Source organism: Aquarana catesbeiana, linkage group LG05, assembly GCF_042186555.1.
Source record: "Aquarana catesbeiana isolate 2022-GZ linkage group LG05, ASM4218655v1, whole genome shotgun sequence".
NCBI lineage: Eukaryota > Metazoa > Chordata > Amphibia > Anura > Ranidae > Aquarana > Aquarana catesbeiana.
The window spans coordinates 438094008-438106850 of NC_133328.1; the positions used below are offsets into that span (position 1 = coordinate 438094008).

A 12843-nucleotide genomic window follows, 5' to 3' on the forward strand; every position below is an offset into this window, starting at 1 on the left:
CCGCTCAATATACGCATATTGCAGATTTTTTTTTTTTTAACCAAAAATATGTAGAATACAATATATACCGTATTTATCGGCGTATAACACGCACCCCAATTTAGGAGGGAATTTTAAGGAAAAAAAAACTTTTAGGAGGGAAGTTGAAGGGAAAAAAAACTTACATTTAAACGCCCATCATTGCAGCCTTGTCAGTGCAGCCTTCCCCAGTGCAGCCTTCCCCAGTGCAGCCTTCCCCAGTGCAGCCTTCCCCAGTGCAGCCTTCCCCAGTGCAGCCTTGTCAGTGCAGACTTCCCCAGTGCAGACTTCCCCAGTGCAGCCTTGTCAGTGCAGCTTTCCCCAGTGCAGCTTTCCCCAGTGCAGCCTTCCCCAGTGATCCCAGCCATTCTGGGCTTCAAAATCGCCGATCGCGATTTGAAAATGGCGCCGCCGGCGCCGAAATACACAGAGCCGGTCCTCGGCTCTTTCCGGCGGCTGTCGTTCACTTTCGGCTCCACTCGTAGTCCCGAGCGGAGCTATCCAAACCTAGCCGAGTAGGTTCGGATAGCTCCGCTCGGGACTACGAGTGGAGCCGAAAATGAACGACAGCCGCCGGAAAGAGCCGAGGACCGGCTCTGTGTATTTCGGCGCCGGCGGCGCCATTTTCAAATCGCGGTCGGCGATTTTGAAAATGTGACAGGTCGGGATCGCAGGGGATCGGCGTATAACACGCACCTGCGATTTTCCCCTGGTTTTAAGGGGAAAAAAGTGCGTGTTATACGCCGATAAATACGGTATATATATATATATATATATATATATATATATATATATATATATATATATATATATATATATATATATATATATATATATATATATATATATATTTTTTTTTTTAAACTGGGATATTTATTATAGTAAACAGTTAAAAATATTGTGTTTTTTATTTTTTAAATGTTGCTCCTCTTTTGTTTATAGCGCAAAAAATAAAAACCACAGAAGTGATCAAATAACACCAAAAGAAAGCTCTATTTGTGGGAGAAAATGACATAAATTGTATTTGTGTACAGCATTGGATAACTACACAATTGTCCGTTACGACACTGCGTTGCTTTATCACATAAAGTGGCCTGGTCATGAAGGGGGGTAAATCTTCCGGGGCTGAAGTGGTTAAAATAGATTTGTAATAGTGCAAAAAAATAAATAAATTGAATTGGGGCAAAAAGAGGATAAAAGGAGAGAATGGAAAGGAAGATGGAAAAAAAAGGGGGGAGCGGGGGATGGGCTGCTACCCATGAGGGGTCTTCCATTAAGAGTTCCTCATAGGCTGCAGAAAGCTAAAATTGGAGCCAGTAGAGCCATGTCTTGTGGAAGCACTCTTCCTGATGGTACAATGACAAGTTGAGGTCCTCAATACTCTGGATCTTGTTTACCGTATTTATCTATTGAGTAATAAAAGGGGGTCAGGGAGGGGTGACTTCCAACTGGAGAAACTACATGACTTTTCTGCATTTAGGAGGTGGATTGTTTAATATATATATATTTGAGGGAGTATTTAAATACAAAAGGCAGGCTGCTGGGTCTTCAACTAAGTTCCAATCAGTCAGGTCATGTATCGGGGTATAAACTTGGGACCAGAAAGGACATGTCCAAAATATGTGCCCTCTTAGTATCTATGTCTCCAACAGTTGGGAGATACCTCAGAGCATTTTGTGTAACTTGGTAAAGACCCTATACCATCTGTGTAACAGTTTGTATAATGCTTCTTGCAGTCTGGATGAAATTGAGGATTTATGAGCAAAAAATTAAATATAATCCCCTTGCTCTTAGGAGATTTTATGGTTTTTGTATTAGAGAAACAATTCCACAAGTGCCTCCTGTTCCTTTCATAACCTTGCGGCTTAGGTTCAGTGCAGAGATGGTTTCCATCTCTACTGCTAGGCTATAGTTCTACAGATTTTCACTACCTACCTGCTCGCCCAGTAGCTAGGGGTTGCATTGAGTGGGGGCTGGCCTTAGGCCTTGTGGCTCAGATGGCACTAGTTTTACATACCCACTCTAAGAGATCATGTCTTCAAGTTCTCATAGAATTTTGGTTGATAATATGCTTTCCTTTGTATTGTAAGATCTAGTGCATAGTGTTTGAAAAGGGTTCATTGTCTTAAAGCTCCCTTCTGTTTTTTAAACTCAAAATCATTTTGACACAATCAAACATATATTACATCAAAAAGAGTCACGCTTGTATGAAAATTACAAATGATATAAAACGTGAACCAAAGCTTAAAAAAATGATTTCATGTGAAAAAAATTAAAAAGTCCAATGTGCAAAAGGAAAATCTTTATTTTCTGTGCTCAAATGTTCTTAAACATGTGATAAGCTTCTATCACCAATAAGAAGAGTGTTCAATCGTGAAGCCACCAACCAATGGGAAGAAAGCATGCTTACCGGCTGAAGTGTGACCCCCCAATTAATCGGGCACCCCGCCCTTGATCACCATAAGGCTTCTCCTCCGGTACCCCCACTGGCGGATGATTGTGGCTGGTTCTTAGGCATTGCCACATTATGAGCGCATTTATTAGTTGATTAAAGTTACACTTGAAAAAAAATATGAAGGTCCTAGTAGCCAAATCTGTTAGCGTATCAGCCATATAAATGTGTTTGTTTGAAGTCTGATTTTCACTGTGCTGAGGCTTTGTGCAGAAAACGAAAAAGTTGGTAACTGTATAGAAGAGTGAAAGAAGGGGTTTGAAAAATGTATGCTAGCAAAGTAAAATGGCTCTCCTTTTTGGTGTCTGGTTTATGTAATGCTTCTCAATTAATAGTGTCTGTCATCACAAATTCATTTAACAGCATATAAAGCATTCTCCTACTTAAATTAAAAACAGAATCTCACGCTTAGTAATACAAACAAATTGAAGCTGCTGCACTCAAATACATATGAATACCAGGTTAAAAAGTGAGTATAAATAAACCAGAAAAAAAGTGAGCCGTCTTCTTGCATAATATTCCTAAAAGAAAAACACCTTTGTGTAATGAAGTGCTGAATGCAAAAAAAATCCACATAAACTATTGATTCCTATACAAAAGTTCCACTAATTTAATAAGTGTAAAATCTTAGGTGCACAATACTTAATTAAAACTAAATTGTATCAGTTAGCTTATAAATGAATATACTTGTGGCGAAGTTCATTATTATATAGGTACAAGAATTCCATAAAGTGCTCTTTGTAAACGCCAAAATTGCAAACGTGCTCCAAGAGTGCCGTGAAATAATGCAGCCTCTTACCGAAACCAAATTATCTTCTAATTATAGAGATTATTAGCGTTTATGCATAATCCAGGGAGCTGACACTCAAAGGCCACAAATTCCCATTCAGATCTATGGTGCCTGCAGTTAAGGCCGACAGCCCAATGTCCGACATTAACTTGGCCTCCAACCACACTTCCCAGATGGACTCCAACACTCAGAATGATAAGCATAAAAAAGAGGATCTCGTAGCGCAACTCGACTGGTAATCATTTAATAAAGTTATGTTGCACTTACATGAACCAAATAGATAAAAAACATGTATTCAGACAGCTTGCAATACAGCCTCAGTCATGGTGTTATCCGAACAGCTTTGGCGTGATGACGTCAGACCCGACCCCACCCGACTCGTTTCCACATATGAGGTGTCTTCTGGTATTTTAGAATCTTTCGGAATTTGTGGTCAAATTAGTAAGCATAGGTGTTAGGAGGGAAGAGGGGACAGTTTTAAAGTCACTAAACCCACATCATAAAAAAACTATCAATAAATGCTGTATTACACTCTGTTCATACTCAGTCACTATAAGATTGGTTTTCTGTATTCTGCAAAAAATACTGCTGCTTTCTATCTCCGTTTTCTGTCCGCGTCCCCTATTCAGCTAGGGATTTTGCAGCTGTGGTGGCAACTCTGCACATGCTCAGTTTTCAGTGAGTTTCTGTGCTGAGCATTTCCTCCCTATCGCATCTAAGCAGCCCATGTGAATATAGGGTCACACATGTGGGCGTATACACAGTGGTAAATGACAAGCCACTCCCTCCCCCCTTCTCCATGGCCACTAATCATCTAAACACACTGGGGGCAGGATATTACATGTAGAATAATGGAGGCTTCACCTCCCTCTTATTCTAAGACACAGGCTAGAGGGGTATGACTCAGCCTGTGAATGCCAGAAATCAAATGTTATTTCCACAAAATAATGAAGATTTGATTTCAAATATATATGTATTTATGTTTCTTATTAACTATTTATTTTTACTTTGTATTCCAAAGGCTGTTTTTTTTATTTTGAACATGTGGCCAGTAGCAGAGGACTAGAAGCTCCTCCTGCTTATGTTTCCCTGCAGACAGGCTGGGAAAGAGCTGGGTCATGTGACAGCTGTATATTAGAAAAAAGCTACTTGTTTTTTTTTTTTTTTTTAATTAAAATATTTACAGTGCAATCGTTCACATACTGAAATAGAAGGGACAATGTAAATTAAACAGTGTGGAGTTGATTTACCAAAACTGAAATACATAGAATCTAGTGCATCGAGCAGGTCCCTCCCATCCATTCTGTATTGAACTGTATTGTAATTGTACTGTCCCCCCTCTACATTGTAAAGTGCTGCGCAAACTGTTGGCGCTATACAAATCCTAAGAAGAAAGGGATATAGAAGGTGTATAGAAAGTGCAAATGTGCAAGAAGTACTAACAATGCAGATATCTGAGTGAGTATAGTAAAAACTATCATGTAAACAAAAACGTGAAAATCACAAAAAAAGCAGAAAAACACACAAAAAAAAAAAAAACACTAAATAGTGTCTGCACTGTTAGATGCCACTTAAATAATGTGAAACTCCTTATCAAAGGACCACCATCTGGAAATGCATACTGGTGGAGAAAAAAAAAAAAAAAAAAAAGTTTTGTGCATTCAAAAAAAAAAAAAAAATACATACATATATATTCATGTGCAAAATAAACAAATATAGCCAATTTTGAACAATACCATAGTGCTTGACTCAGAATGCATATAAAGTCCTTGGATACTGGTGTACTACAAAGTCCAGATATCATGTGAAAAATAAAGTGACAAAGTGCTCCTCCAAACTGTTATTCAGTGCTTCTTTTAAAAAGTGCCCCATAGGAAACGCACTCACCGCCATTATTCACCCCACAAGGAGGTATTTCACCTTCACAGTATGAGCCACTGTGTAGCATACGGAATAAGAAAGCCTTTTGTCCTGTGTCAGTAGTTTGCTTCCGTGTCTGCGGCATTGGTCATCTCCTTGCGGCTAGCCTCAGGGATGCAGTTTCAGACGGACAACCAGGTCTCCTGACAAGGCTCTGAATCCAAATGGCTATACAAATCCTGTATAATAATAATAATAAACTGTGCATGGTAGCCAATCAGTTTCTAACTTCAGCTTGTTCAAGTAAATTTGACAATAAAACATGGAAGCTGATTGGCACCAGATTTCGCACTCTCCAGTTTTAGTAAATCTCCGCCTGTGTGTTTAGTATCACTTTAAGGCTAGTTGAGATGAAGCTGGAATTCCTCATTAACAAACTATGTGTGTTATCTTTTATAGATGTACTCCTGTATTTATATAGTAGCGGCATATGCCACAAGACAGCATAGAGAGTCTTTCACATGAGTCCTTGTCCTTCAAAGAAGCTCACAATCGTCATTCATGCACATGGTGGGGCCAGTTTGTGAAGAAGCCAGTTAACCACTTCAGCCTCGGAGGGTTTTACCTCCTTAATGACCAAGCCATTTTTTGCGATAAGGCACTGCATTACTTTAACTGCCAATTGCGTGGTTATGCAACGCTGTACCAACAAAAAATTGATGTCCTTTTTTTCCCCACAAATAGAGCTTTCTTTTGGTGGTATTTGATCACCTCTGCAGTTTTTTTATTTTTTGCGCTATAAACAAAGACCGGCATTTTGGAATAAAACAATATTTTTTACTTTTTGCTATAAAACACATCCACTAAAAAAAATGTAAAAAATTGAATTTCTTCCTCATTTTACGCCAATATGTATTCAGCTACGTATTTTTGGTAAAAAAAAATCCCAACAAGCGTATATTGATTTGTTTGCATGAAAGTTATAGCGTCTACAAACTATGAGATATTTTTATGGTATTTATATTTGTTTTTTATTTTTACTAGTAATGGCAGCAAACAGCATTTTTTAGCGGGATTGCGACGGACAAATTATTACAGCGATCAGTGCTAAAAATATGCACTGTTATTGTACCAATGAAACTGGCAGGGAAGGGGTTAAGTGTCTCCCTATTGGGTGCTTGCTGTGTGGGGGGGATGTTCTGACTGGGTGAAGACAGAGATCTGTGTTTTGGCTTAGCAGGAACACAAGATCTCCATCTTCTCCCATTACAGAACAGCGACCTGCCTTGTATACATAGGCAGATCGCCATTTTGCCTCTCCCAGGATCGATTGCGGGTGGCTGGCAGACATTGGGTCCACCGGTCCCGCTGATTGGCATCCCCTGTGTCCAATTGGCGCGTGATCGTGCCCCTGCACCCCCCCCCCCCCCCCCGTGGTGCACCTGTACGTCATTTCGTACAATAGAGCCGACCTGCTGAAGTACATCTGCGGTAGGTGGTCAGCAAGCAGTTAAAGGGGCACTAAACGGTTTTAAAAAAAACTATTCAAGTATTTATTATTATTAACTCAGAGAAGTACCCTTGATTGATCTCAGCCACATCTCTTTTTGCTGCTGTGATCTGACTTCCTATTAGAGGGTGGCTACATTCATTCTGCATGGTCCCACTCCCAATGGACCAAGGAATGTGTAGTGTGCATAGAGCAGTGCTCATTACCACAATTGACATGCAATTCCAAACAAACATGGAAGGGGGGCAGAGGAGATGTTCAGGAGTTTAAAGAAGCAGAAAACACAGCAAGACCCTTTTCACACTGGGGCGCTTTTCAGGCATTTTAATGCTAAAAATAGCACCTGTAAAGTGCCTGAAAAGCACCTCTCAAGCCACCCCAGTATGAAAGCCCGAGGGCTTTCTCACTGGGGCGGTGCGCTTGCAGGACGGGAAAAAAAGTCCTGCAAGCAGCATCTTTGGGGTGGTGCAGAAGCAGTGTATACACCGCTCCTCCACTGCCCCTGCCCATTGAAATAAATGGGCAGCGCTGCCAAATCGCCTGCAAAGCGCTTCAGCAGCGCCACAACGCGGGCGCTTCTACCCCTTTCTTCGGCCACTAGCGGGGGTTAAAAGCGCCCTGCTAGCGGCCGATTTAGCACGGCTATAACAGCGGTAAAGCGCCTCTAAAACTAGTGACAAATTAGCCTCCAGTGTGAAAGGGGTCTAAAACAATTTTCTACTAAATAGATTACATGTCCATTGGGTAATAGCTGTGCATAAATTCTGGTTGAAGAATAAGGATATCGTTTAGCCTATGTGCAGTGTTTTGGACTGTATGGGAAATGAGAGCTTGCGGAGGAATCTTATACAAGCACAGAGCATACACGTTCCATGCAGATAGTTCCCAGCCAGGATTGAATGCCTGCACCCAGAGTTGCAAGGCAAGAGGTTAACGACTTAGCTTTCTACGCTTGTTCCTCCGATTTGCCATGTAATTTTACACTTATCCTATTTTTGTTCCATATTTATTTTCTCAGCTTGACATATGTTTTGTTCATTTAACTAAGCATTGCTTTGTGTCAGTCTGCAAGCATTAAATTATTCTGTTAAATGTCTGTGAATGTGCTTGTCAAATAGTTGTCTTTAGCTCTGTGTCAAATGTATTATGTATTTAGAGCCTTCTGTCTTTACTGGGCCTTGCATGTGAAAAAGATGAGCAGCGGCATTTGGCATTCCAGGCTGCATCCTGTCTGCACCACTTAAGTACCCTGTTGAGAAGCAGATTGAACTTTCACAGGGATCCAGGGTTTTTAAGCACTAAACAGGGTAAGTATTATCTGTTAAGGTTTGTACTGTTTTTATGTTCATTTGAAACCCCTGGCGAATTGAATAATTAATATGCTGACTGAATAGTTATTTTTATGTCTAGAAGTAATTACATTCATAAAGGTCTATTAGGCCTTGTGCATGCGGTCTTTAGTATGTGAGAGAGCGATGTGTACAGCAGGCTTTTACAAAGTGTTTGCAAAGGCAGCTTTGTTGAAGGCTTTGAGAGGAACTTCACCTTATCTAGCTAAAATGTTATTTCTAGTTTCTGATAAATGTCTCTTTATGTAACTAAAAAAAAACAAAAAAAAAGACTGACTTGTCCATGGAGTTCAGCATTGTCCTCTTTCCAAAGTTCTATTTTGACTCTGTGCACTCCCTCCCCCCTTGTGCTGCCCTCTTGTCTTTCCTGTGGATGAAAGATAACCCGCTTGTCTCTGCCAAGTCTATGATATCTGACAGACACCCGTGTCGTGTCCACTCATGCACAGGATATTGCATGTGCAGACCGCCACACTTCTCTGCCAGCACCCAGAGACTAACAGAGACATTTGTCAATCTGCACATGTGCGAGCCTCCTTGTCTGTGCTCGAGCTCTATGTACAAGGCCTTAAAGTGTCATATAAAACTATCAATAAATGGTGTATTACATGATGTTCATACTCTGATGCTATGGGATTTGTTTTCTGTATTCTGCAAAAAAACCTGGTTGATCCTGCTGTTCTCTATCTTCCCCTTTTTGATCACGTCCCCAATGCAGTTGGGGATTTTGCAGAGCAGTGTTGCACATGCTCAGTTTTCTGTGAGTTTCTATGCTGAGCATTTCCTCGCTATAGCATCTGAGCCCATGTGATTATAGAGTCACACATGTGAGTGTATACAGTGGCAAATGACAGGTCACTCTTTCCCTCCTCCTCCATACCCACTGACCAGCTAAGCACAATGGGGTGGAATATTACATCTTAATGGAGGCTTCTCCTCCCTGTTATTCTAACACATGCTGGCGGGGGCGTGACTGGAAGAAATCCGCCCACACCATGTTGTTAAAATATAATTCAAGATTATATTTTATTTAATATTAATATATATATATATATATATATATATATATATATATATATATATATATATATATATATATATATATATATATATATATATATATATATATATATATATATATATATATATATATATATATATATATATATATATATATATTAAAACCATTTTCTCATGTTATTTATTTATATATTATATATTACTCTGTATCCCAAAGGTTGTTTTTTTTTTTTTTTTTTTTTCGGAACCTGTGACCAGCAGCACAGGACTAGAAGCTCCTCCTGCTTAAGTTTCCCTGCAGCTAGGCTGGGTAATGTGACAGTTGTATATCAATTAGGGAAAAAAAAGGACTTTGATTTTTAAAAAATTTAGGGGTGCACCGAATGGGTTTTTTGGTGCCGAAACCGATACTGAAAATGAAAAATACACTAGGCCGAAAACCGATACTGAAAATGACCGATACCAAAAATGACTGTTTTAAAAAATATTTTTATATATTTGAAATAAAATGTATACATTTTTATATAACACATTGATAATAGTATTAGCAAAATTTCCATGCGGTGCACCTCTAGCAGATATGATGCAGGAAATGGTCAGAGACTGGGGACATGGTTCAGGAGATGGTCAGAGACTGCGGACGTGGTAGAGGAGGTGGTCAGAGACTGCGGACGTGGTAGAGGAGGTGGTCAGAGACTGCGGACGTGGTAGAGGAGGTGGTCAGAGACTGCGGACGTGGTAGAGGAGGTGGTCAGAGACTGCGGACGTGGTAGAGGAGGTGGTCAGAGACTGCGGACGTGGTAGAGGAGGTGGTCAGAGACTGCGGACGTGGTAGAGGAGGTGGTCAGAGACTGCGGACGTGGTAGAGGAGGTGGTCAGAGACTGCGGACGTGGTAGAGGAGGTGGTCAGAGACTGCGGACGTGGTAGAGGAGGTGGTCAGAGACTGCGGACGTGGTAGAGGAGGTGGTCAGAGACTGCGGACGTGGTAGAGGAGGTGGTCAGAGACTGCGGACATGGTAGAGGAGGTGGTCAGAGACTGTGGACATGGTACAGGAGGTGGTCAGGGACTGCGGACATGATACAAGAGATCAATACAGCCTCACCAGTGCCTTTCAGATGCAGCCTGCCTGTGCCCGTCATGCAGCCTCACCAGTGCCTGTCCTGCAGCCTGCGTTTGTCCCTCAGGTGCAGCCCGCGTGTGCCCATAAGATGCAGTCCGCCTGTGCCCATAAGATGCAGCCTCACTTGTGCCCGTCATGCAGCTTGCCAGTGCCCGTCATGCAGCTTGCCAGTGCCCGTCATTCAGCTTGCCAGTGCCCGTCATGCAGCTTGCCAGTGCCCATCATGTAGCCTGCCAGTGCCCGTCATATAGCCTGCAAGTTCCCAAATCAGAGCGGCAATCTCCGTGTGTCACAGAGCTGCATTTGAATTGCCCGGGTCGCAGTAACGATGTCCCGCCTCCTGTAATCACAGACTGATTCAATGTCCCACCATTTGATCAGTGTGCCGTCTGTCACAGGAGGCCGGACATTGTTACTGTGGTCTGTGTAGTTAAGCCCTGTGACACACAGAGATCGCGGCGAGGAGGGAGGGGACTAATGGGCACTGATGAAGTGGCACTGGTAAGTGACACCGATGGGCAGCACTGATCGGTTGCATTGATAGGTGGCACGGTGAGCACTGGTGGGTACTGGTAGGTAGCACTGGTGGGCACAGATGAGGCAGCCGCAGCTCTTTGAGGGACCGATGTCCCTCTGTCAGAAGCCGGTGATCGGATTCTTTTTTTTTTCCCCCCCCACGCTGACAGCGTGAGGGAAAAAAAGTACTGATTACCTATCTTCTGTTTACATCACGTGATCAGCTGTCATTGGCTGACAGCTGATCACGCGGTATAGGGCTGGGATCGGCCCCTTACTCCGATCTTTGATCAGCCGAGTATCATAGACTCAGTGATCACAGAATGTGCCACGCTCAACCTGCAGGGACGCGCAGACAGTCCATGCTCAGGAGGACGTCTATGGACGTCCTCCTGGAAATTAAGGCCCGCGCTGTAGCCATCTTTCGGCAAGAAAGTTTGGCAAGAAGTTAAACAATTTTTAAATTTTTTTTGGCTGTGCCCACTCTGTAGAGATTTCCCACCAATTTCTCTCCTGGAAGTAATGAGAAAACCTCCCAACAGGGACACAGACTACAATAAACAGTAGAGGCTCAAACCCTACCTCACTCTAAAAGAAAAAAATGGCTCTAGTAGAGCTTTAATTAGGAAGTCATTCCAGCTTGTAGAATGTTTCTAATTTCTGCTGAATTTTGTATTTTTTATGAAAGTAACTCATAGTGGCAAATTCATCCACATGCACAACTGTTACCCGTTTTATTATATTTAAGATTTAATATCTTAAAGATATGATGTGGGTTAAATGAGTTCTTTGACCAAGAGTGAAAGCTTTAACACAATAACAACATTTATTGGTGAGTAGTTGAAAGTCTATCTAATACACATCCATCTATCTATAGTTTACACCAAGGAAGAAAATATTAGGTTAAAATAAGAGAATTACATGAAGGAATACAGAGTATATTCCTTAAAACATTAATCTACAAACATAATTAGTTACAAGTAAAGGGCCGACCTTTCCCAAAATTACCCGTTCCACCAAGGTTCCATTCTGATGGCTGCTCTCCCATCAAGAGGAAGTTTCCTCCCATCTAGTCGGTGTATATCAATACAGGCTGATGCCTCATTGGTTGGCATAGCATGACTTCTGATTGGTGAGCTTCCCTATACTTTGCATAAGTCAGCCCCCTTTAATGCAAATCCTTGCGACTATTAAGGCAGGAGATTGAGTTGAACTTTCTCAGGAAGTTAAGTATTGACCTCCCTTCATTGCATATCCCAGCATGGGATCCTTTGAAGTGAGTATGTGTAAAACAATGAGGTTTGGCTCCCATTGTTTGTACACAAAAGCCTGGGCACCGACTTGTCTGGTCTACGCCGAGATATATGTGAAGATAATATCTTCCGGCCTGCATAGATACAAGCTAAATGATATATATTCCTAATTACAGTATTTTACAGCTATTAATGGAGATTTCACATAAACAACCATTATAAAATATGTTCTAGAGCATATCATGAGGATGTAGTGAAACAAGCATTTTTACATCCACTGCCTCTTGCTATTAAATTTGTTTTGTTTCTAGTCTAAGTATATATAAATCCTGTATATAATAATAAAAAAGTATGATAAAGCAAATGTATTAAAGGAACCTGTCAAGCTGGCCATAGATGGGTTGAAATTTGTCCAGTTTAGCACGGACCAGCCGAATTTGGATCCAAGTATGGCTGCTCTTGCTGGACAAAAGTCGATCTAACGAATTACTTCTGTAATGTGGGCTTGTTTGAATTTTTTTTCTTGAACAGCGGCTGCAGCTAAAGGGGCTGCTGCTGCTGATCAGTGTATTCTGACAGTGGAGAGACCTAGCTGTCAGAATACAATGTCTCAGTGGGTCGGATTCCTTTATCCACCTAGTTTTTTGTGGATGGAGAAAAAAAAGAAAAAAAATCCATCTATGGCCAGTTTAAGTGACTGACATGATCAGTCTATCCAGAACTGATAGTTTACTTTTGTGGATGTTTGGAGGATTAATTCCAATTTCTTATCCCTCTGAGGTGCAACTGTCAGTTCTTTGCAGTAACACCCTGTTTCTTTTATACCCCTTTCACACTGGGGCGTTTTTCATGCGTATTTCAGGTGCTTTAGCGTTAAAAAAAATGCCTGTAAAGCGCCTGAAAGAAGCCTCATCTGCAATCCAAATGTAAAAACCCGAGCCCTTTCACACTGC

The 12843-nt window shown here is 41.4% G+C and overlaps 1 protein-coding gene across 3 annotated transcripts in view; it reads left to right on the forward strand.

The window, feature by feature from the left end:
• Window positions 1-12843, forward strand: part of RTTN (rotatin) — a 372765-nt gene that overhangs the window by 76466 nt on the left and 283456 nt on the right. For all 3 annotated transcript variants that reach the window (XM_073631267.1, XM_073631266.1, XM_073631268.1), the window contains exon 8: window positions 7787-7937. In XM_073631267.1, coding sequence (XP_073487368.1) covers window positions 7787-7937 — 151 coding nt within the window. The remainder of the gene's footprint in view (window positions 1-7786; window positions 7938-12843) is intronic.